At 38.3% G+C, this 26114-nt stretch overlaps 1 protein-coding gene across 6 annotated transcripts in view; it reads right to left on the reverse strand.

The window, feature by feature from the left end:
• THUMPD2 (THUMP domain containing 2) overlaps positions 1-20392 on the reverse strand; it is a 48134-nt gene extending 27742 nt beyond the window's left edge. The window contains exons 1-5 of one of the 6 annotated variants that reach the window (XM_053589124.1): positions 20244-20392; positions 13969-14104; positions 12010-12422; positions 11294-11371; positions 9190-9242 (exon numbers count right to left, since the gene is read on the reverse strand). In XM_053589124.1, the coding sequence (XP_053445099.1) occupies positions 9190-9242; positions 11294-11371; positions 12010-12422; positions 13969-14104; positions 20244-20372 (809 nt within the window). In that variant the 5' untranslated portion in view covers positions 20373-20392. Of the gene's footprint in view, positions 1-9189; positions 9243-11293; positions 11372-12009; positions 12423-13961; positions 14105-17346; positions 17585-19394; positions 19698-20243 lie in introns of those variants that run through there. The other 5 variants (XM_053589125.1, XM_053589128.1, XM_053589130.1 and 2 more) reach the window with 5 other exon arrangements.
• Positions 20393-26114: the final 5722 nt, after the last annotated feature.

Raw genomic sequence — 26114 nt, forward strand, 5'->3', positions numbered from 1 at the left:
CCAGGTTTCGCAAATACCCTGTAAGATGCACCACGGGTATGATCCCACCAATCCCCCTCCCTCTACCCACCATCCCCCTCCCTCCCCTCCCTTTCCCACTTCCCCCTACTGTTAGGTTGTAACTGGGTTATAGCTTTCATGTGAGAGCCCCAAATTAGTTTCATAGTGGGGCTGAGTACATTGGGTACTTTTTCTTCCATTCTTGAGATACTTTACTAAGAAGAATATGTTCCAGCTCCATCCATGTAAACATGAAAGAGGTAAAGTCTCCATCTTTCTTTAAGGCTGCATAATATTCCATGGTGTATATATACCACAATTTATTAATCCATTTGTGGATCGATGGGCACTTGGGCTTTTTCCATGACTTAGCAATTATGAATTGGGCTGCAATAAACATTCTGGTACAAATATCTTTGTTATGTTGTGATTTTTGGTCTTCTGGGTATATCCCCAGCAGAGGAATTACAGGATTGAATGGCAGATCTATTTTTAGATCTCTGAGTGTTCTCCATATATCTTTCCAAAAGGAATGTATTAATTTGTATTCCCACCAGCAGTGCAGAAGTGTTCCCTTTTCTCCGCATCCACGCCAACATCTCTGGTCTTGAGATTTTGTGATATAGGCTAGTCTCACTGGAGTTAGATGATATCTCAAAGTAGTTCTGATTTGCATTTCTCTGATGATTAAAGATGATGAGCATTTTTTCTTTTTTTTTTTTTTTTTTTATAGAGACAGTCTCACTTTATAGCCCTCGGTAGAGTGCCATGGCATCACACAGCTCACAGCAACCTCCAACTCCTGGGCTTCAGCGATTCTCTTGCCTCAGCCTCCTGAGTAGCTGGGACTACAGGCGCCCACTACAACGCCCGGCTATTTTTTGGTTGCAGTTCAGCCGGGGCCGGGTTTGAACCCGCCACCCTTGGTATATGGGGCCGGCACCTTACTGACTGAGCCACGAGCATTTTTTCATATGTCTGACGGCCGTGCACCTGTCTTCTTCAGAGAAGTTTCTCTTCAAATCCCTTCCCCAGCCTGAGATGGGATCCTTTGTTTTTTTCTTGCTGATGCGTTTGAGTTCTCTGTGGATTCTGGTTATTAAACCTTTGTCAGAGATATACCCTGCAAATATCTTCTCCCATTCTGAGGGCTGTTTGCTTGCTTTACTTACTGTGTTCTTGGCTGTGCAGAAGCTTTTTAGTTTGATCAAGTCCCAGTAGTGTATTTTTGTTTTTTTTTGTAGAGACAGAGTCTCACTTTATGGCCCTCGGTAGAGTGCCGTGGCCTCACACAGCTCACAGCAACCTCCAACTCCTGGTCTTAAGTGATTCTCTTGCCTCAGCCTCCCGAGTAGCTAGGACTACAGGGGCCTGCCACAACGCCCAGCTATTTTTTGGTTGCAGTTCAGCCGGGGCCGGGTTTGAACCCGCCACCCTCAGTATATGGGGCCGGCGCCTTACCGACTGAGCCACAGGTGCCGCCCAGCCAGTAGTGTATTTTTGAAGCTGCTTCAATTGCCCGGGCGGAGTCCTCTTCATAAAATACTCGCCCAGACCAATTTCTTCAAGGGTTTTGCCTGCACTCCTCTAGTATTTTTATAGTTTCATGTCTTAAGTTTAAATCTTTAATCCAATGAGAGTCTATCTTAGTTAATGGTGAAAGGTGTGGGTCCAATTTCAGTCTTCTGCAGGTTGCCAGCCAGTTCACCCAGCACCATTTGTTAAATAGGGAATCTTTTCCCCACTGAATGTTTTTAATTGGCTTGTCAAAGATCAAATAGCGGTAAGTAGCTGGATTCATCTCTTGGTTCTCTATTCTGTTCCAGATATCTACTTCTCTGTTTTTGTGCCAGTGCCATGATGTTTTGATCACTATCGATTTGTAGTAAAGTCTGAGGTCTGGTAGTGTGATTCCTCCCGTTTTGTTTTTATTTCTGAGTAATGTCTTGGCTATTCGAGGTTTTTTCTGATTCCATATAAAATGAAGTATTGTTTTTTCAAGATCTTTAAAATATGGCAGCAGAGCTTTAATAGGGAGTGCGTTGAAATTATATATTGCTTTGGGTAGTATGGACATTTTAATAATGTTGATTCTTCCCAGCCATGAGCATGGTATGTTTTTCCATTTGTTAACATTTTCAGCTATTTCTTTTCTTAGAGTTTCATAGTTCTCTTTATAGAGATCTTTCACATCTTTTGTTAGGTAAATTCCCAAACATTTCATCTTCTTTGGCACTACTGTGAATGGGATAGAGTCTTTAACTGCTTTTTCAACTTGACTGTTGTTGGTGTATATAAAGGCTACCGATTTATGGATGTTGATTTTGTAACCTGAGACACTGCTGTATTCCTTGATCGCTTCTAGGAGTTTTGTAGTACAGTCCCTAGTGTTTTCCAGATACACAATCATATCATCTGCGAAGAGCGAAAGTTTGATCTCTTCTGACCCTATATGGATACCCTTGATCACCTTTTCTTCCCTAATTGCAGTGGCTAAAACTTCCATTACAATGTTGAAAAGCAATGGAGACAATGGGCAGCCTTGTCTGGTTCCTGATCTGAGTGGAAATGATTCCAATTTAACTCCATTCAATATGATATTGGCTGTGGGTTTGCTGTAGATGGCCTCTATCAGTTTAAGAAAAGTCTCTTCTAGACCAATTTTCTTGAGTGTTCTGATCCATGAAGGGATGCTGGATATTATCAAAAGCTTTTCTGCATTGATTGAGAGAATCATATGGTCTTTGTTTTTTACTTTGTTTATGTGCTGAATTACATTTATAGATTTACGTATATTGAACCAGCCTTGACACCCTGGGATAAAACCAACTTGGTCATGATGTATAATTTGTTTGATGTGTTGCTGGATTCTGTTTGTTAGGATCTTGTTGAATATTTTTGCATCTATATTCATTAGTGATATTGGTCTATAATTTTCTTTTCTTGTTGGGTCTTTTCCTGGTTTGGGGATCAGGGTAATGTTTGCTTCATAGAACGTGTTGGGTAGTCTTCCTTCTTTTTCTACATTTTGGAACAGGTTGAGTAATACAGGTACTAATTCCTCTTTAAAGGTTTGGTAGAATTCTGACGTGAAACCATCTGGTCCCGGGCTTTTCTTTTTAGGGAGGTTTTGTATAGTCGATGCTATTTCTGAACTTGATATGGGTCTATTCAACATTTCCACTTGATTCTGGTTAAGTCTTGGAAGGTGGCGCGCTTCCAAGTATCAGTCTATTTCCTTCAGATTTTCATATTTCTGAGAATAAAGTTTCTTGTAATATTCATTAAGGATTTTTTGGATTTCTGATGAGTCTGTGGTTATTTCATCTTTGTTGTTTCTGATTGATGATATTAGAGATTTTACTCTTTTTTTCCTGATTAGGTTGGCCAGAGGTTTATCTATTTTATTGACCTTTTCAAAAAACCAGCTTTTTGATTTATTGATCTGTTGTATTATTCTTTTGTTTTCAATTTCATTTAATTCTGCTCTAATTTTGGCTATTTCTTTTCTTCTACTGGGTTTGGGGTTGGAATGTTCTTCCTTTTCCAGTTGCGTGAGATGTCCCATTAAGTTGTTAACTTCCTCTCTTTCCGTTCTCTTGAGGAAGGCTTGCAGTGCTATAAATTTCCCTCTTAGAACTGCCTTTGCAGTGTCCCAGAGGTTCTGATAGTTTGTGTCTTCATTGTCGTTTTGTTCCAAAAAATTGGCGATTTCTTTCTTAATCTCATCTCTGACCCAGCTATCATTCAGCATAAGGTTATTTAACTTCCATGTTTTTGTATGGGTATGCATATTCCTGTTCTTACTCAATTCAAGTTTTATTCCATGGTGGTCTGAGAAGATGCAAGGAATAATTTCTATTCCTTTAAATTTACTGAGGTTAGACTTGTGACCTAAAATGTGATCAATTTTGGAGTAAGTTCCGTGGATTGATGAGAAGTATGTGTATTCAGTTTTGTTGGGATGAAATGTTCTGTAGATGTCTGCTAAATCTAAATATTGGATGGTTAGGTTTAAATCTAAGATTTCTTTGCTCAGCTTCTTGCTGGAGGATCGAACCAACACTGCCAAAGGAGTGTTGAAATCTCTGACGATTATGGAGCTGGAGGAAATCAAGTTACTCATGTCTGTTAGAGTTTCTCTTATAAATTGAGGTGCATTCTGATTGGGTGCATAGATATTAATAATTGAGATCTCATCATATTGAGTATTACCCTTAACAAATATAAGTAACCATTCTTGTCCTTCCTTACTTTTGATGGTTTAAAGCCTACTGTATCTGCAAATAAAATTGCAACACCTGCTTTTTTCTGATTACCATTTGCCTGAAATATGGATGACCATCCTTTCACCCTGAGTCTGTATTTGTCTTTTAAGTTAAGGTGTGACTCTTGTATGCAACAAATATCTGGCTTGAGTTTTTGTATCCAGTCAGCTAACCTATGCCTCTTTAGAGGACAGTTTAAGCCATTCACATTAATGGAGAGTATTGATAAGTCTTGTGGAATTTTGGGTATCGAGTTTTTCAAAGGTCCAGTGGACATTTTTAATCCTTTCGCCATTGTGGAAGTTGGAGTTTGATCCGAAGTTTCTGAGTGTGTTTACTTTTGTGGTATAGGATTGGGTTGGTCATTGTGGAGAATAGGTCTGAGAATATCCTGAAGAGCTGGTTTACTTATGGCAATTTTTTTCAACATATAAATGTTGATATATTTTTTCAACATATAAATGTCATTGAAGTATTTAATTTCTCCATCATAAATGAAACTCAGTTTAGCTGGATACAAGATCCTGTGTTGAAAGTTATTTTGCTTTAGGAGATTAAAAGTCGATGACCACCCTCTTCTGGCTTGAAAAGTTTCAGCAGAGAGATCTGCAGTTATTCTAATATTCTTTCCTTTGTACGTAATGGTTTTCTTTCTCCGGGCTGCTTTGAGAATCTTCTCTTTCATATTAACTTTAGTGAAGCTAATTATGATATGCCTGGGGGATGACTTATTGGGGTTGAATCGTGCTGGGGTTCTGAAGCTGTCTGCTATCTGAATTTCAGATTCTCTAGGCATGTCTGGAAAATTTTCTTTCATAATTTCATGCAGAAGGGCCTCTGTGCCCTTTGAGGCCACTTCATCGTTCTCCGAAATCCCAATTATTCGTATATTGCTTTTCTTTGAATTATCTGAGAGTTCTCTGAGTGATCCGTTTTTGCTCTCCATTTCTCTTCCTCTTTGAGAGATTGGGAGCGTTCGAAGACTTTATCTTCAATGTCAGAAATCCTTTCTTCTGCTTGCTCCATTCTGTTGCTAAGGGATTCTAGTGTATTTTTCATATCTTTGAAGGATGTAAATTCTTGCTTCAGTGTGTCTAAGTCTTTGGTGGTTTTGTCTTTAAATTCGTTAAATTCTTGAGACAACTTTTGAATTTCTCCTCGAATTCCTAATTCCATTTTATTAATCGAATTGAAGTACAATTGTATACATACTGTTACAATGAGGAAGTTTTGCATCGTAAATATAAGGGAGTTTGGTATTTAAATAAAGTTTTTTTTTCAGGAAATAACAATTTACATTGTAAATATTATAGTACTATATCCATACACTTGGAATCAGGGATGTGAACCGGCAGACAGAAAGGCTTAAATGTTCTAGTCAATGAATTTTACTTCGACAGGTTAAACTTCGCAATTATCTTGCTATAAAACATGTAAGTTTGTATTCCAGCTATCAAAAAAAGTAGATGCAATATAGAACACTATTTTTGCCCATACATATGGGCAAACAGCACAATAAAGTGCTATTCTATGTAGCAGGGATTTATGTGGAACCTTTGAAAGTTTCAAAAATTAGGTATACATTTTTACTAATAGAAATGTTATTTTATGGCAGCTACTTCTATTAATATGCGACAAAAATGAACATGTTCTTACTTTGCTTAAACCTGGGCAAAAGTGATCTGCTATTACAGCAAGAAAAAGGCTTCATGATATCAGAATAATAAAATTAATTTGAGGAGACAGTGTTCAGAAATAAACTCCTTGAAAATAAAAACAATGTCCTAATTTCATAGCACCTGGCTAATCTTTTAAATTAGATTTTAGCTGGCATTCACATAGTATAAAAATAAATGTGGTTTTTGATCTTCTCTGCATACATGCATTTATGCTCTGTTTTCTCTTATATACCATCTATTACCAAGGCAAAGACATGCTAATCTATATTTCTCACCAAGCTGTCACCTGAACCTGAGATCTTTATCTTCAAATATGCACCTTGGCATTTTTATCTGGACTTCAAGTAGTGCAAAGTCAAAAGGTATAAACTGAACATACTCTCCTTTCCCAGGATTTCAAATCTTGATACATCTCTTCATTTGCTTATGCCACTGACTAGCCATATATTGGATACTGTAACCTACATCTTCAGTGTAGACTTGAGCTCCAGATCTGCAACTTTAAATATCTACTTGGACATTTTTTTCACTGAATACACTTTTCCTGTCCCTACATTTTGTGCCTCAGTGACTAACATTAGTATCTACTAGTTGCCCAGTCAGAAACCAGATATTCCAGCCTTCCTTAACTTTAATTTACAGCTACCTTTATTACCCATGATTTTGGCTTAGTTTACTAACAAGAACTTAAACTCTCTGCTTTTTATTTCTCTTTCATTTTAAAATATAATTTCCTTGGCAATTTTTAAAAATCACCAATCTAATTATAATTCTTCTGCTTCAAATTCTTACTATGTCTAGAATAAAATCCACACTGTTTATCAGGTTCACAAGACACCTCACGACTTATTTCTGGTTGTTCAGGCTACTTTTCTACCATTCTCCCTATGCTTTCTCTGTCCCATCTACACTGAAACTTCTGCCATCCCTCACATAAATCAAGCTTCCTCGTGTGCCTTTACACAAGTTATTCCCTGCCTGCACGATCCTCTCCTTCCTCTTGTCTGGTTGGCAGAACCTTGCTTTTGATTACTGTCAAACATCCTCTTAAGGGACACTCCTTTAAGTTCTCTTGCTCACTTGTCCTGTAAAAGAATTAAGCCCTCTTTCTTAACTCTAGTCCAGCATTGATCACATCTATTCTACCACTAGACTGAATTCCTTGAACTTAGTACCCACCTTATTCATCTTTGAATGCTGGGTGTCTAGCACAATGCTTAGCATATAGTAAGTATACAATAGATGTTTTAACTAAGAGTAATTGAATTTATTAGTTGTTAAACTATTTTAAAAATAAAACAACTGAAATGAATTCAGCACTAACTGTATCCTAGAAATAGTACCAAGTATTTTACATGGGCTATCTCATTTAATCCCAACCATAAAAATATACAGTAGGTATTATTATTTTCCTGATTTGATAGCATAGAACTATGATAATTTGCCCAAACTTGCATAGTCAATTTGTGGAAAAGGTAGAATTCAAGTCTGCAATTTCTATCCTCTGTGCTACATTCCGCCAGGTGCCGTGTACGGTGTGGCATAGCTATACACAGTGCCATGTGGTGTTGACATCCACATGGTCTTTAAAGACAGCAGAGCTCTAATACCAACACAGTCTTTAGGAACTACTAAGATACCAGATTTTATGTGACCTTCAAACTTTATGTGCTAACGTCATCAATTCTGACTTTTTTCTGTTGATGGTGTGCAGTTCCTCATGTCCACTGCCACTTCTCTTGTCCAGTGCTATCTGCTCTTCAAGTCTTCCTGGCTCCCTTTATTCATATCCCAGCCAATTATTATTCTTCACTGACGTGTACACAGAGATTGAGGCAGTCAAACTGATTAATCACAGATCATCTACTATAACATTATTTTCAACCACTGTTCATTCAAAGTTTAAGTCTTGATTTTCAGATATATATTTGTAAACTTTTAGGTATATTATCAATTATTATTTGAGATGCCAAAGCATTACTTCTTGAGTTTTATTAGTAAGGATTCAATGATTTTAAATAGCAAAGCTTAACATCTTTAAAAAATCTAAGGTATATATATTTGTTAAATAAAACAACTCAAAATCTAGCATTTTTATATGTAAGAAAAATTTAAAAATCAGTTCTTTTTATTGGTGCTAAGAATTTAAATATATTAGCACTATGCTAGGGATGAGATGTTCTGTGTAAACTTTCTAGACACTTAGGCTCACCTTTTTGGTGGGGTCAAAGTATTGTTATGGCAACAAGAACTTTTACAAAGCTCCTATCTTTGTAACCTGGATGCCAGTACAGCCTACCATATAAGTAGTACACAATAAGAAATCAATTGTTCGACATTTCTCGGATGCCTATAATGCCCTTAGCATTGCGGCACTGTGCTAATAAGCTAGGATAGCTCACCATTAGATAAAAGCTTTTATAATAATCTTAAGCATTTTAAAAAATATCCTGATTTAGGCTTACATACATAAATGTGAGCTTAATAAAGGTGGTATTCCCATAGGACTTTTATGATCTTTAAAACATTCCATGCCTAGAATCACCTAGAAAAAGGGTTTCTAAACAACTTGGTATTATATAAGCAGGATTATACATATAAAATGTTCAGAAGATGACAATAATATTTAAATGCTCCCACAAAACTGGAAATCACTATTTTCATTCAACTAGCTCTTTGTCCCCAAAGCATCTAGAAAAAGTACTCATCAATGAGAGTTTAATAAATATTTCTGAATAAAGAAACAAATCATACACATTTATTATTTAGTACTCTGCATGACTAGGGAGATGCCTGAAGATTTTAAAAACTAGTAATAACCTCACAGCAATAAAAGAATAATGCAATGAAGTCTGGAGACTTCATTTAAATTCATTCAAACTGAATTTAAAAAATTGTGCCATATTTTCTATATTAATTAAAACTCTAAGATGTCAATAGACTAAAAGTTCCAACTTAAACCTAGGCCTGTATGTCTAATAGAAATATAAGATACAATTTTCAGTATTAATACTGTAATCACTGTGATCTATTATTTCACAGCTCTAACTGGTCAGTTCAACTCGTATCTCCTAAGCTCCATGGAAACACTTTACTGGCTTAAGCAGAGAAAGAACTCAGATGCTTTGCCCTTAGCCTCCTCTGCTACATCAGTGTTTCATACTATAAATAAAAAGCATAAGGTTTTTAATTTTCCAAACTCTCCTAGGGGACAAACCTAAAGCTCAGAATACAGTATCTACCTGAACACAGGAATCCCCGCCACAGAGTAAATGTCATTCAGATGTATAAAGACCTGAAAAACAAACACCGGAGTTAGAATGGAGTAAGAAGCTGCATTACTAAAGTACTGACAATTTGAAAATTTTTATTTTGAACTTTTATGACCTATATTTTAATAAGAAATTCCAAAGCCTTATTTGTCTTACCTAGAAAAATGTTCCATAATCTTTTTTCTTAAGCAGAGGCAAGTTAAATCTTAAGAACATTTCACAGAAAAATTCTAAGGCAATTCTAAATTTGGGATATAAGTTGTACAGAGAATCATGCTATAAAGAACTCAAGATCAACTTTCTGTCCAGAGATTCTTTAAACTATCATAACTGGATCAGACTTTTCAGCATTTGGGGTTAGAGAAGATCTCCTAAATCCACCCTAATTCTAACCTCAATCAAGACTCAAGGCCACACAGGGGTATCACAAGCTACAGATGCTTTCAGGGTATGAGAAACTGTCTTTAGGCCAGAGATTATGTGGAAGGTAGTTAGGGCAACCTTTGTCTCTCTTTTATCTATAGGTGAGGTTTTTCCTTTCTTTGTTTCCTTTTTCCCACTAGGCCATGAAGAGGATTTAAACGTCTCATGTAATTTGTAGCTCATAAAATTTTACAAGTTAGAATCTTCCTTACTTTTCTAGTCTGATAAGGTTTATAAAATATTCCATTGTTCTGACACTCAAGAACATTTAATCCCCAGGTCTTTTACCCCCAAATTATTTTTAGTACAATTATTCCCATATTGATAAATTTTCATAGAGAAAAAAATTATCTGGACTGACTCCATTTGGCCAATTTAATTCTTCAATCAAAAATGGTATATCCACCTGTAATCCTAGCACGCTGGAAGGCCGAAACAGGTGAATCTACTGAGCTCAGGAGTTTGAAACCAGCCTGAGCAAGATCCCCATTGCTAAGTCATGGAAAAAGCCCAAGTGCCCATCGATCCACGTATGGATTAATAAATTGTGGTATATGTATACCATGGAATATTATGCAGCCTTAAAGAAAGATGGAGACTTTACCTCTTTCATGTTTACATGGATGGAGCGGGAACATATTCTTCTTAGTAAAGTATCTCAAGAATGGAAGAAAAAGTACCCAATGTACTCAGCCCTACTATGAAACTAATTAGGGTTTTCACATGAAAGCTATAACCCAGTTACAACCTAAGAATAGGGGAAAGGGGGAAAGGGAGGGGAGGGAGTGGGGAGGTGGGTAGAGGGAAGGGGATTGGTGGGATTACACCAGCGGTGCATCTTACAAGGGTATATGTGAAACTTGGTAAATGTGGAATGTAAGTGTCTTGGCACAGTAACTGAGAGAATTCCAGGAAGGCTATGTTAACCAGTGTGATGAAAGTGTGTCAAACGGTCTGTGAAGCTAGTGAATGATGCCCCATGATCATATCAATGTACACAGCTATGATTTAATAAAAAAAATAAATAAAAATAGTCAGGCATTGTGACAGGTGCCTGTAGTCCCAGCTACTTGGGAGGCTGAGCCCAAGAGTTTGAAGTTGCTGTGAGCTATGATGCCATAACACTCTTCCAAGGGCAACAAAGTAAGACTGTCTCAAAAAGAAAAAAAAAATAGTGTAACCTTATTAAATTAATTTTGTAAATATAGGAAAAAAGCCTATAATCCTACAACCTTCACATAACCACTATTAACATACTATTCAATTTTGTGTAGGCCTTATTTTACTGTTACTCTTTTTCTTTTTTAACAGTAGCTAGAATTTCTCATTAAAGAGATTTATATGGTTTATAGAGATTGTAGAGAGCATCTCTGCTACCAACCTCACAATAAATATGTTTTTCTTCTACTGTGACCAAACAACTCCATTCCAAACGTTCTTGTTTTTGGAGTTTGGCTAAGATGTTTTCACAGTGAAAACTACTAGCAAAATTATCCATACTATTCTAGTGCTAAGGAGAAAATCAACTGCGGGACCTGTGTAGACATGCTTTTGAAAACTGTAAAGTAAAACTGAAAAGCAAATAAGAATAGAGGGCACTGTCTTTAAAGACTAGGTTACAAGTATATGAAATAAAACAAATATTCATTACCTCTAAATTTGGATTTCTCAAATCTGCTTTCCATCCAAACTGTTTCATAAGAGCAATTCCAATTACTTTTCCTACCTCCTGGAAAAGTAGCAGGTTAAAAGATAAGAAGAGTAAAAATAAAAAATTTCAAGTTTTCACATAAGCAAAAACTAACAGAGTAACTTATAGGAAATTGAAATCAGACTATCTGATAGTAATTTAGGGTTCTGACCTTAAAATATTACACTGAAGCATTTTCTATCAAGGCGGTAAGGCTGCCTTTTACCTGCCCTGCCCCTAACTGTGTGTAACATTCTCTCTTCCCTGGAGTGCTGGGACCTCACGCATATTTTTGTGTATCTGTAGCCGAGGTGCCAATGACAATCTCACATACAGGCCTGGAGCATGGTGGCTACTCTGGAGCAGGGTGGCCACTCGTTAAGCACAGAACTGAACTGGAGAGAAACCGCTGAAGTCAAAGATTATGAAATCAGGATTTCCAAATGAAAACAACATCATCTATGAGTTTAAGGAAACTTTCAGCAGAAAGTAAAAGAAAGTCACTACATGGAATGGCATTCCATTCCTCTTAAGCATCTGATGTCAAATAAAAAAGGAAAATGCGTTCTTGTCTGTCTAGACTAAGTTATCGGTTCTGTTGAAGGTTTGCACCTTATTTTAAATCAAAAGAGTAATTTTTTTTAAAAACAGGACCCCACGTTGAGAGGGAAGCATACCTGGGCAGTGAATGTCTTTCCAACAGTTCCACTGCAGCGACAAGAAACTCTGAAAGTCAAGTTGTTCTGGTCATGAGTTACCGTTGCTTTCTCTGTATCTTTCTGAAATTCCTCTTCTTGAAAATTTTCTCTTTTAGTGATAAAATCTCTTTGCTCTAGAGTTCCTCCTTTTATTTGTTTTTCCAGCTGGCATTTCCTATTCTCTTCTTTCTCTTGCATTTGTTCTATTTTTAATTTTTTAGCAGCGATCATTTCATTTTCTCCTGTTTTTCTTTTTAGTGGCTTAGCCTCGTTTTGAGGAAATTCTTCCTTTTTTGCATCAAGTTCAAGAAGATTTTTCCAAATTGAAATGGCATTCAACCAACATTCTGGGTCATCATTTATAAATCTTTGCATTTCATTAAATATTTTTCCTAAATAAGTAAAATCTTTAGTTTATCCTATGTTGAAGCTTTAAAGACAAAGACCACTTACTACATTCATCATTTCCAAATTCCATTACCTTTATTTAAAATTAGCTCTGTTAAGTTGCTATATAACTTCATTTTCATTTGGAATTTCTTTTCCATTTATCATAAGAATAGTATACAGAAAAAGTTAATTCTTATATTGCATATACAGTATTTAAATTATGTTAAAGTTCTTGTAGAATTACTATGTCATTTGTCCTATATGAATCTCTTCAATAGGTGCATATTCCTAAAGTGCATATCAATCTTTGAAATGATGGCGACCGTGCCTATAAAAATTAACTTTAAAGAAAAAAGAACAGGAGCCAGGTGCACTGGCTTGTGCCTATAATCTCAGCATTTTGGGAGGCTGGGGTAGAAAGATTATTTGAGGCCAGATATTTGAGACCAGCCTGGGTAACATAGCAAGATCCTGTCTCTAAAAAAATGAAAATAAAAGATTAGCTGGATGTGATGATGCATGCCTGTGGTCTCAGCTACACAGGAGGCTGAAGTAGGAGGATTGCTTGAGCCCAGGAGTTTAAGATTGCAGTGAGCTGTGGTGATACCACTGCACTCCAGCACTTCAGTCTCAGTGACAGAGCTACCCTGTGTCTCAAAAAAAAAAGGGAAAGAAATCCTAAAATTCAGATACACAACCCACTTATAACTTAGTAACTGCCAGCATGCTCACAAAATTTAATCTTTTCTTGATTAAGAAGGGCCACCATGATGATCCAAAAATTATTACTCTAGTTTCTTAAAGAAGTGTGTAGAATACTGGGAGGAATTGTAACACATTGACCTCAGAGTATAACAGCTTGGGATTTCTTTTAAAACAATTTTTTATGCTTGTTCTTGATTTTATGCTATTTGAATCTTTCTTGAAATAGGTTTTTATAACCTATACAATTCACACGATCCTCTGTACACATTAAGCAATCAAACCCAAGCTTAAGGCTGCTTTTAACAAGATCCTTAAGTTATTTCAGCAACATAGTTATAAAACTAGGGAATGGACAAGAAATCTCTTAAGCCCACTTTAGTTCTAATGCTTAATAAATGAGTATAAGTATGGGTGTAAGTTTATTAAAAAATCTAAGTTCCCAGAAATAGAAAATTATACTATGTACTATTTTTCCAATTCTATCACTCAGTTAAAATTTATAAGGTAAAAGTCTGCACTAGTTTACTATTAAAATAATGTATTTTGGGGTTATTACATGTTTCTAAATTGAAATAAGTGCAACTGACCATATATATCCTTACAGAAGGTGGCTGATTCTATTCTCAAGGAAGTGTGCTTTAGGACACTAAAAACTCGTTAAGAAAGGCAGCAGGTTGCAAAGAGACAAATTCTACTTCAATTAGGTGAGGATATTCAGGAAATACAGAAAATACATAATTAATGATCCCACACATATCACTGAATCTTAAAAATATGAAATTGCTGTATGTATCAAGCAGAACAGTTGAGCATAAGATCATGTGCAACAGGCATACCTCATACCTTTACTTACAGAAGAAACAGTAAGTGGAAATTCCTTTTTAATAAGCAAAAATAGTCTTTCTGCTGATTTTAATTTCTTCAGCACATTCAAGTCAGAACAAGTGGTGAAAAAAACCTTGCCTGAAGTATATTCAACCTAGAGATAACAAGACAGATTTTACTGTAGCCCAGTGTCAGTGAAAACTGTGTTTTTTCCCTTTATCAGTTAAGACACAATGAAAATTTAGATTCACAATGAAAATGACCATTTCTGAAGCATCTCTTGTTAGTCAGCATTGTACCAGGCAGTCCGAATAAATATTTTTCCCAATTTTATCACTCTTGTTTTATATATTTGGAAACTGAGGATTAGATACGTTAAATAATTTATATAAGGTTACATAGTCAGTAACCAGGATAATAGTTTTCTTATGTTATGCTACGTCTTGTAAAGTACACACATATACATATACACTAGAAAGCTAGAACACAAAACACTCAGTAATTATTACGGAACCTCCCTCATTATTTAAAAGTAGGCAAAAGAAAGATATGATGCATAGCACAAATTAGGTATCTAGACTAGGGTGGGTATTGACTAAACATGTACCAGGAAGCGTGAAGCATTTATCCTGAATAATATTGCAATAGACATATGCTGACATTCAAATTAAAATGTAAAATTTATAAGATAATAACTTGAATTAAACCCAAAGAAAACTAAAGCTTTAATACTATAATCTACTGACAAGCCGCAGGTACAATCAGTAGCCCTGAATATGAAAGCCAACGTTGCTGAAAGATTGGAGGAAGAATCCTGTGAGATCTGGGAAGAGAAGACTCTAACCAAACAACAAGGGGATGTAAGAAGTGGGCGTGAAAACCTGGCTGAAGCAAACCGTGCAACGTCTGCTGTCTTATTCTGACTGACCGTGTCAGATGGACGGACGGTATAGTCTAGACCAGCTTGATAAATGGTCACGAAATTTTGAATATGACAGAGGCAATGGTTACTCATTGATGAAAACGGTGACAGCACTGAATTAGCTGGCAGAAAAAATCAGTTTGGAAGAGGCATAAAAGACTTGAGTGTGGAATGTGATGCTAAAGGGAGAAATAGGTTACTGGGATAGAAATGATGAGACACTTGGCTGTAGGAACTGGATAATGCATAGAAGTGAGATGGATGTATCAAACAGAAACAGGCTTTGCAGACAAGATGGATATGTGATGAAAATCAGGCAAGAAAGGAAAATGAAGGAAACAAAGTGGTGTGACAAATGGCACCCAGTGCCAATGGAATCTGAAACCTTCTGGAGTCAACCCAGTCCCTTAAGTTTGGAATGGAAGTGGATTGCCTTGGAATTCTCTTTTTAACAGTGTCAAGGGATGACTAAAATGGTTCTCCTAGTACTAAGATACCAGGGAATTTGGGGTATCCTATGTGTTTAGGCCACTACCATTCGTGGGAACTTGAACCCAAGAGATTTTTAGTTTGTTTCAGACCTGACATGGTCTAATTAAGCCCTTGAGATGGTAATTTCTGGGTTACTAGTCTAGATTGTTGAATGAGAATCTCTGCTGAGGAAGATCCTGATTGGCTCCAATGAAAATCCAAATAGCCTAGGTATCAGTAATGCAGCTGACCAAGACAGATGAACAAAAGAGGACATTCTGGGAGGAAGTGAGAAATGAGAAGGGTGTTTAGAAATCAATATTTATGGGGTTAGTGAACAACAACAAAAAGAACTTAACATTGTCTACAATTTCTTTCTTATTATATAGGTAGCATTTTCCTGAAACTCAAGTATATACCTCACAATCCTTTGAACTTGATAACAAAGTTTTAAAAAGTAAATTCTTAGAAATTCAGACTATTAACTGACATATACAATATATTTGATATTAAAGCCATCACAGACCAATCGAACAGACATGACATGGCTTGCCAAGATTCTATGGGGACTGAACTAAATATTTTGCTGAAAATGTATGGTTATAAGTTTCAAGTCCTATAAACAAGTACACTGATATAAACGTCTAGGCCAGTGATTTTAACCTAAGTAGTCAGTGATCTAATTTATAGTTACTTAATTGTAGAAAGATCTTTTTTATGAAGAGAAAATGCTGTGGGACAGGCTTTGGCCACCCACAATCCCCAACTGGATTTAGGTGGGTAAATAATTGTTTTAAAGTCAGTTTTCAAGAATTTATTGATGAGGACTTAAGTGAGGACTTAATGTAGTTTATTAATTTGTAAAATACAGAAGTCACTGTAAGAATCAAATAATCATACATGTGAATGTACTGAAATGGTTTTATCATTTGTGTAGATAGTGTATCTTAAAGTAGCATAAAGTATGAATTTTGGTGCTTATGATTTCAAAAACTGCTGAAGACATTACCTCCCTTTTCCTTCAGTTTATTGCTTACATTGGTCATATTAAGTTACATTACTTAGGGAGAAATGTGGTGTTTTAGAATATTTTATGTTAGCGTTTGTTCCTTGAAAGTTTATTTGCATATACTGTCTGTTTTTTTTCCAATTGGAATTAAATCATGATCAAGTGTCTAAAACCAGCAGGTTTTATGTCTAACACCTCCAAAGATGAAATAACAGCCTTTATTAATGTAAAAACAGCTCTATTACCTGATAGTATACTTAAGCACTTAGCATTTTTTCATTTCACTTAAAATTCATGGATTCAAGTTTAACACAAAGATTAAAAGTTTAAATCTATGCAGAAATGTATAGTAATACAAGGAGATATCAAAGTTCTAATTCTATAGATGCCATTTAGTTTCAGAACTAATTTCAAAGTGCTAAGTGATGAGTTAAGGTGGCATTTGAGCTTGTTTCGATTCATTTTAGAAGACAGAATTCAAAAATGTTTTAATTTTTTAAAAGGGCATGGCAGAAAATCTTGAAAAAGGTAAACTTATACAATTATCCCTTTGAATAGAAATAACTATGAAATAACTTGACTATCTGCTTAGCTCAATCCCACTACACACTACCATCCTGACACCATTAAAAAGCAAAAAAATAAGTGGTCCAGTTAGGACTTGGGTTCATGATAATCTTTTATATGTGGGTTTATAAAGACTGATGTATCAATTGACAGGACTTTCCTGGTTAGCTGGCCTCTAACAACATTTAATTTTATCTTAAAATAACTGTTCCCCCTATTAATCTTACAATAAATAACAGTATTTAATTAAACATTGTTATAAAGTAAAGCTTAATTTTTCCCAGTATACTTCTTTCTTCAAAGTAGTCTAATAAATATGTGTGTATACAGGTAAATATTTAAAAATACCCAGGAACCTATAAAGAAGTTTGTCCCACTGTTTGAGGGAATCAAGTCTGAATCTGACTAAGCTCTAGATGTAACTTACAAGATTCCAATTGCAGGAAACACAGAGGATAGAGGAACAAGTAAAACTACACCATGGAGATGCAATCGGCAAGATCCAGATGATGGGGAACTTGATCAGTGCTGACCCACAACTTCCTAAGGGAATGGAAATGTGTTACAGCCTGTGCCAAGCCAGCGCGTGCAGCTTTGAGTACCTGAAACATAACTAATGCACCTGAGCTAGGGATTCTTATCTTAATTATGCAATGTAAATAGCCACTGTGGCTAGTGGTTCCATCCCTTTGGATAACATGTTGACCAGAGGTCATAACATGAGGCCTGGTAAACTTAGAACAGCTTTCACATTTTTTAAGGTATGTAAAAAAAAAACAACAAGGAAGAATATGTAACAGAAACCATATGTGATTCATAAAGCCTGAATATTTGATATCTGGCCTTCTGTGGAAAATGTTTGCTGACTCCTGCTCTAAAGGGAGTTATAGAAGAACATTTCCATTGTCACAGGAAGCTGTTGGACTAACAACCCAGGTTCTTTAACATACAAATTGCAAGAAGAAAGCAAGAAAAATGGAATGGAAATCTAAATAGTGTGTGGGCCTTACCTGAATCTTGATTGAAATACATGTCAAAAGTGACATCATGAGACAAGTTCAAATTTGAACACTGACCAGATATTTGATGAAAAATTATTTTTAGATGTGATAACGGCATTGTGGCTTACATTTTTGGGATCCTTTATATGTATTATCTCTTTTATGTCATAGTACATATATAATGCTATTAAAAAGTCCTTATATTTTAGAGATACATAGGCAAACATATAGATCAAATAGTTTATGTGATTTGCTTAAAAACAACATGGGTGGGGAGTAAAAAGAGGTACAATGGTATAGATTTCACCATGGGTTGATCTTTGCTGCAGCTGGTTAATGAATACATAGGATTCATCACACTATTCTGTATACTTTTGTATATGTCAGAAATTCTCCATCATAAAGAGCTAAAAAGAGTACATAGGAAATTTGGCAAGCAGCCTGTTGGAAGAAGTACCCACATGAAAGTTACCTGTGAGGGGGCAAGTGTTCATGTTAAAATGGGCTTAGCAGCAGCCTTACTGAAAAGAAAACCTTTTGGAGCTGGGACCCAGAAAGACACATTTCCAGAAAGCTCTCCCACTGATTCTTATGTTTATTACAGTTAAAAAAACACTGATTAAAATAGCATGATTACTTTCTAAAAGTAAACAATCACTTCTGGATTAATCTGTTTTGTAAATTCAGATTTTAGAATGTTAACTAAAATCTAAATTAACTAAAAACTAATTAATAATTAGTTCTGCAACAATGTCATAAGCAGTCCTGTGCACCCACTCATAACACTGAGTACTGACTATCTGCCAGGCACCTGTGCTATTTATCTTTGTTTCAAGGATTGTATTAATCCTTTAAAGTAAATATTTATCACTTCTATTTTATATTTTATTATTTCTATTTATCATTTCTACATTCAAGGAAAGTGAGGCTCAGAAATTTGAGTAATTTGCCAAAAGTTAGAAATCTATTAAAGGAAGATAGAATATTTGAACACAGGTCTTTGATTCTGAAACCCATACACAGTCTTTACCATGGTGTTCCAGAAATAACCTACACCTTACAGTCCAGGACAGTTTCCCATTGCAATTTGGCTGTGTGGTAAAGTGCATGGGGCTTTCAAACTTAAAAGATGGAGCTGTAAGTCCCAGTTCTACCAGTTACCATAAGCTTTCTCTTTCTTTCTTTGTAAGATGGAGGTAAAAGTCATTTGAGGATTAAATCATGTACACAAAGTGTCTTACATTTTAAGTGCTTATTAAATGTTAGCTGTTATTATCTCAGAACGCTGTAACTTTGAGAGTTCGCTTTATATTAGAACAACTGGCATGGAATTTGAGAGGTTATTTGTTCAGGTTCCATTCCCAGGGATATCTATCTACACTTAAGACATACAGAAGCAGAATATGGAAATCCCCAAATCTTGGCATTTAATTAATTTTCTAGTTGGATGACTTGAATAAATTATTTGACTTACCTGCGCTTCATTTTCCTTAACTGTTACATGTGGAACGCCCATCTCATTCGGTTTTGGTGAAAATTACAACAAATAAAAACCGTTTTACTTTTCTTTTTTCTTTTTGAAAAAATAAATCAGGTTAGGACCTAAGAACATGTCCCTGACACACATCAAATGCTTAATAAGTGTCAGCAATTACTGTTACATACTGCTGATTTTTTTATATAGCTATATTCACACTCTGTATTAGCTACAGTCACACTCTATTAAACTCTGTGACCCCAAAAACACAAATGGCAGGTGGTCTGGTAAGACAGACATTGTTCATAATTCTCACTTGTCACTGCACAAACTCATATGTACCCCATCAAGATACTTTTTCTATTACATCTTTTCTCCTCTGCTTTCAAGGAACCAGCTCACAAGTACTAAAACCAACATTGACGTTTAAAACGGTGTTCATGTCATAGAAATTAACAACAGGGAACAGCGAGGCCTGCGAGCGTGTATTCCCTTTTTTGCTACTGTTCCCTCCCTGTCAAGTGCGCCTTGCATACTCTGTATCATTAATCCTCACCACAACCCTGAGGGGAAGACCGTCGCTGTCAAGGAAGTTAGAGTCAGGCGACTGAACTTCAAGCTCAGGTTTGCCTTCAAAGGACCGCAGGACACGGTTTAACTCCGACAGGTCTGATCACCGGCGCTAGTCAGAATCTCAGCAAATCCAGGAAACACCCCGCCTCGACGCTTCCCTTTTTAAAACTTGAGCCTTGGCAGTGCGCGGTGACAGGACTGACGAGCGGGGGGAAAAAGGGACCCGCGCTCCCGAGTCCGCCGTCCTCCCCGGCCCGCGGCCCGGCCACTCACCTCCGTGGCTGCCAGCCGCGCCCGCACCTCGCGCATCAGGAAGGGCTCCAGGCCACGGCCCGCAGTGCAGAAGAACCGGGCGCCGGCGCCAGGCCGGGGACTGCGCTCTCGCGGCGGCGGCGCCGACATGGCGGCTCGGGCGCGGCCCCGCGGCTCTGGGGTCACGTGACCGCGGGCGCGCGGGCGCGCGGGTGCAGAGCTAGGGGTGGAGGTGGGGGGGTTCCGAGGGCGGAGGGGCGGGTCAGCCGGGTCAACTCCCTGGACCCTCCTTGATCCGGCATCTGGAGTGGTTTAGAACCGCAGGGGTTAGGGCTGTAAGTGATCATTTCATCCATCTGCATTATTTTTTAGTTGGAGGAAATTGATGCCCCGCAAGGCCACGAGATGGCCGGTCAGCAGACAGATGAGGCTGCAGCCTCATCTGGAAGTATGATGGGTTTTCATCCATCCCTCCTAATTCCCTCCTCCACCGTCCTTCATCCCTCCGCACTATTGTCCTTGAAGGAGGAGCCCTGCTGTGTCTTTAGCAAGAATTAGGCCTACCCTGTTTTCCCAGGATTTCCCGTTTTCCAAGAATGTCTTTATGTTCATGAAAGGGGCCACATTTCTTGCACTGCCCATATAGACAATGATGGTTAACTACTTCTGGCCTCTGATTTGAGTGGCTACTTGGGAAGAATAGAGTCTGTATTACAAAATTAACAGCATTAAATTAGTCCTGTGTGTACACAACACGTTGTATAGTCACATATACCCACACATATATGTGTGTTGTGGTTTACAATTAAGTTCATGAAGTTGCCACTGTGCAAACAACTCAGTAAGGTTTCGTAACCTTGGTATATCTGTGTTTCACAATTGTGTTCATGTTGAACTGTGGCAATATTTAGCTTGTGTTTTTGTGTGCCATCATGAGAATGTGGGAACTTGAATTAGAGCAACAAACAAACATTCCAAAATTTCTGTTAAATTTGGCAAGAGTGGAAGTGAGATCAGGGACCCATTGATTCGAGTTTATGAGGATAATTGGATGAAGAAAATGGCAGTGTGTAAATGGATGAATCATTTTTCTGAGGAGAGGAAAAGTGTCTCTGATGAAGAGAGGTCAGGGCAGCAAGTAAGGAGCAGAACTGATAAAACGTTGCAAAAATTCATTGAATTGTGTATCAAAATTGTTGACTGACTGTGAGAAGCACAGCAGAGCAAGTAACTTGTGATAGAAAAACAGGAAACTCTTAAGCGAAAATCTTGCCCAACAACTCATTGCTCTTACTTGCATCATGACAATGCACCAGCTCACATGGCTGTGTCTGTGAGGGAGTTTTTAGCCAGTAAACAAACAACTGTATTGGAACGCATCCATCTCAGTCACTTGATCTGACCCACAGTGACTTTTTTCTTTACCTAAAGGTAAAGAAAATATTGAAAGGAAGACACTTTGATGACATTCAGGACATCTAGGATAATGGGATGACAGCTTTGATGACCATTCCACAAAAAGTTCCAAAATTGCTTTGAAGGGTGGACTTGTGCTGATATTGGTGCAGAGCTTCCCAAGAGGGTACCCTGAAGGTGACCATAGTGATATTCAGCAGTGAGTTATATGGTACTTTGTCTAGGATGAGTTCCAAAACTTAACTGTCAGAACTCATGTATATACATATTATAGCCTTATATTGAATCAGATATAGAATTTATTAAATGAGTGTGTCTCTTTGGCAAGTGCCTCCCATGTGCCTTAAATGAGATACCAAAGTGAATAACTGACACTCCCTCATCTCCCCAGAACTTCCCTATAGCACTGCCCACATCTCATGATCTGCTGGAATGCTATTATAAAAATACTTCATGGAGTCATGTAACACAATCTTTTTAAAGGTCCCATCCTAATATTTCTCAGACTTACATTTTGTTGAATTCTTTTCTTTGCCTCCAAACGTATGTCTTTTTCTTTGGCTATTTCCATAGCTTATTCCAAATTCTCTATACTTGGGGATTCTGACTCTCAAGTCTGTCCAGGGAGGATGATGAAACCTCCATGGTACCCAAGATGGTAAATACGCAGATACAGAGCATCCCATTCAGCTCAACAATCTACTGATCACCTTCTCTCTGCCAGCCAGCACACTGACTTTTGAGGATTCAAACATAAGAAAGCAAGGGTCTAGACTTCAAGGGATGCAGAGGATGGGTGAAATTGACTGTCTTGCTGAGGACATAGTGGGGAAGATGTGACAGCACCAACAAAGAGGGCAGCGAGGGCTTCCTGGAGAAAATCACTGGGCCAAGTGCTGGAGGATGTGGAAAAGGGAGCAGCTGCAGGTGCAGGTGTCTGAGATGGTGTCATGCAGTTGGGAGACAGGAAGGCCTGTCTCCTGTGGCAGTCAGGTGTTATTAGAGCATGAATTATATGAGTTGAGGAGCAGACAGAGATACAGTAGAGAGGTGGGTAGGGGCCAGGTTATGTCAGTGCTACCAAGGCAGACAAAGAATGGACCTAAATGATGTCTCCAGCCTACCTGTGGCCAGCAGTGTGCTCTCCTGGACAAGCCACAGCTGAGCCGAGGCTGCCTCCTGCTGAGCCAGTGTTCCTCTAATGTTCTCCTCCTTCCCCTCCTTCTGAGGTCTTTCCCTCTCCAAGGAGGTCTCTCCTTCTCCCAGGAGCCTTTGATCACTAATGTCAGGGTCTACTCTTGGCCCATTTTGGGGGATCATGTGCATTTGTTCACTTTTGGACCCTCCTGCAGGGTGTCACCTCCACCAACACCCTTCACAAAATGCATGCAATGACTTGGAAGAGGCGGAGTTTTGTCTCTTTAGGGAGAAAATAGTTTTCTGGGAGGAGAGTTTCTTGGAATTCTCTCTCCCATTATTCAAATACTCTTTCTTACATCATTTTTTCTCATTTAAACAAAGTCTCCACTGAAAAAGAACCACAGATCCCTATAGATGAATTTAGCATATCCAGCTGCAATTTCAGCATGTAGGAAATTGGAAGTTTACTGGAACAATTTTAGAACAGACAGACTTTGAAGTGGGGGTGTTTTAGGAATTGAGGACAAGTTCATTCGCTTCAAGATATTTCCTGGTTTTGGTGCCATTGGCAATTCTTTTTTAGTTCTTAAAAGCATTTGATGTATATTCTTGGATGTTCAAATGCAAATGCATATGAGATCCTTGAGGAAGGGATGACTTCATTCATTTGGGGGTCTGTGGAGAGCACCCTGGCCTGCATGTGCTGGGCTCTCAGGCAGTGTGTGCTGACAGAACCAAGGAAGCAGAACGGAGGCCTGACAAAGAGTCCCTCTCAGTCAGGAGGATCGCTATAGCCCATCTACTCACGGGCCTTGGGGAGCAGGATCTAGGAATAAGGAGAAGTGGTGAGGCAATTAGGTAGGCAAGTGGGGGCATTAAGGGATAGGAAGAGCCGACAATAAGCTTCTCGCGACTTTGCTTGCTTGCCACTTGTCTTCCTCATCTTGTCCTCTCCACACGATTTATAAACAATGTTTCTTACCCAGGAATGTTCTTCAGAATTACAGGCAAGTTCTAACAATGTCCTGTGTGCCCGCCTCTCCTGCTACAATTAAGTAGGATTGGTGACAAGCCTGGGTCTCTTCTCTCTAGAAGATGAAGAACTGTTGCGCTATTCCAACCATTGCAACTGCAGACTTTTCCAAAATGTACACTTTTTGCTCTTCCCAGGCCTTTGCTCACTGTTCCCTTTGCCTGGCACTTTCTTCTTTTCCTTTTTTAAAATTGTCCTTTGAGGTTAAGCTAGAATATTACATCTTCAATGGTGCTTTTCCCTGTCTTTCTTGTATTCTTTCATTTATATAATACCATATAAATTTATTCAATAATAAATATATACTGAGGACCTGGCAATATGTCAGTTATGACAAAGTCTTGGCCTTTGAAAAACTTTCTCCTTAACAGAAAGTAGGGGTGACAGGGCTGGATTGCTGAGAGGGGCATGTAGAGAATGACAATACAAGGTGATGTATGGAACAGGAAGGCCACTGGGCCTGGCGTATATGTGCTGAATAGTAACCACTGATAAACGAGGTTGAATAATGTGATGTATGGAACAGGAAGGCCACTGGGGCTGGCGTATATGTGCTGAATAGTAACCACTGGTAAACAAGGTTGAATAATGTGATGTATGGAACAGGAAGGCCACTGGGGCTGGCGTATATGTGCTGAATAGTAACCACTGATAAACGAGGTTGAATAATGTGATGTATGGAACAGGAAGGCCACTGGGGCTGGCGTGTATGTGCTGAATAGTAACCACTGATAAACGAGGTTGAATAATGTGATGTATGGAACAGGAAGGCCACTGGGGCTGGCGTATATGTGCTGAATAGTAACCACTGATAAACGAGGTTGAATAATGTGATGTATGGAACAGGAAGGCCACTGGGCTTGGCGTATATGTGCTGAATAGTAACCACTGATAAACGAGGTTGAATAATGTGATGTATGGAACAGGAAGGCCACTGGGCCTGGCGTATATGTGCTGAAAAGCAACCACTGATAAACGAGGTTGAATAATGTGATGTATGGAACAGGAAGGCCACTGGGCCTGGCGTATATGTGCTGAATAGTAACCACTGATAAACGAGGTTGAATAATGTGATGTATGGAACAGGAAGGCCACTGGGCCTGACGTATATGTGCTGAATAGCAACCACTGATAAACGAGGTTGAATAATGTGATGTATGGAACAGGAAGGCCACTGGGCTGGCGTATATGTGCTGAATAGCAACCACTGATAAACGAGGTTGAATAATGTGATGTATGGAACAGGAAGGCCACTGGGGCTGGCGTATATGTGCTGAATAGTAACCACTGATAAACGAGGTTGAATAATGTGATGTATGGAACAGGAAGGCCACTGGGGCTGGCGTATATGTGCTGAAAAGCAACCACTGATAAACGAGGTTGAATAAAGTGATGTATGGAACAGGAAGGCCACTGGGCCTGACGTATATGTGCTGAAAAGCAACCACTGATAAACGAGGTTGAATAAAGTGATGTATGGAGCAGGAAGGCCACTGGGCCTGGCGTATATGTGCTGAATAGTAACCACTGATAAACGAGGTTGAATAATGTGATGTATGGAACAGGAAGGCCACTGGGCCTGGCCTATATGTGCTGAATAGTAACCACTGATAAACGAGGTTGAATAATGTGATGTATGGAACAGGAAGGCCACTGGGCCTGGCGTATATGTGCTGAATAGTAACCACTGATAAACGAGGTTGAATAATGTGATGTATGGAACAGGAAGGCCACTGGGCCTGGCGTATATGTGCTGAATAGTAACCACTGATAAACGAGGTTGAATAATGTGATGTATGGAACAGGAAGGCCACTGGGCCTGGCCTATATGTGCTGAATAGTAACCACTGATAAACGAGGTTGAATAATGTGATGTATGGAACAGGAAGGCCACTGGGCCTGGCGTATATGTGCTGAATAGTAACCACTGATAAACGAGGTTGAATAATGTGATGTATGGAACAGGAGGGCCACTGGGCCTGGCGTATATGTGCTGAATAGTAACCACTGATAAACGAGGTTGAATAATGTGATGTATGGAACAGGAGGGCCACTGGGCCTGGCGTATATGTGCTGAATAGTAACCACTGATAAACGAGGTTGAATAATGTGATGTATGGAACAGGAGGGCCACTGGGCCTGGCGTATATGTGCTGAATAGTAACCACTGATAAACGAGGTTGAATAATGTGATGTATGGAGCAGGAAGGCCACTGGGCCTGGCGTATATGTGCTGAATAGTAACCACTGATAAACGAGGTTGAATAATGTGATGTATGGAACAGGAAGGCCACTGGGCCTGG

This window comes from Nycticebus coucang, chromosome 4 (genome assembly GCF_027406575.1).
Source record: "Nycticebus coucang isolate mNycCou1 chromosome 4, mNycCou1.pri, whole genome shotgun sequence".
NCBI classification, from domain to species: Eukaryota; Metazoa; Chordata; class Mammalia; order Primates; family Lorisidae; genus Nycticebus; species Nycticebus coucang.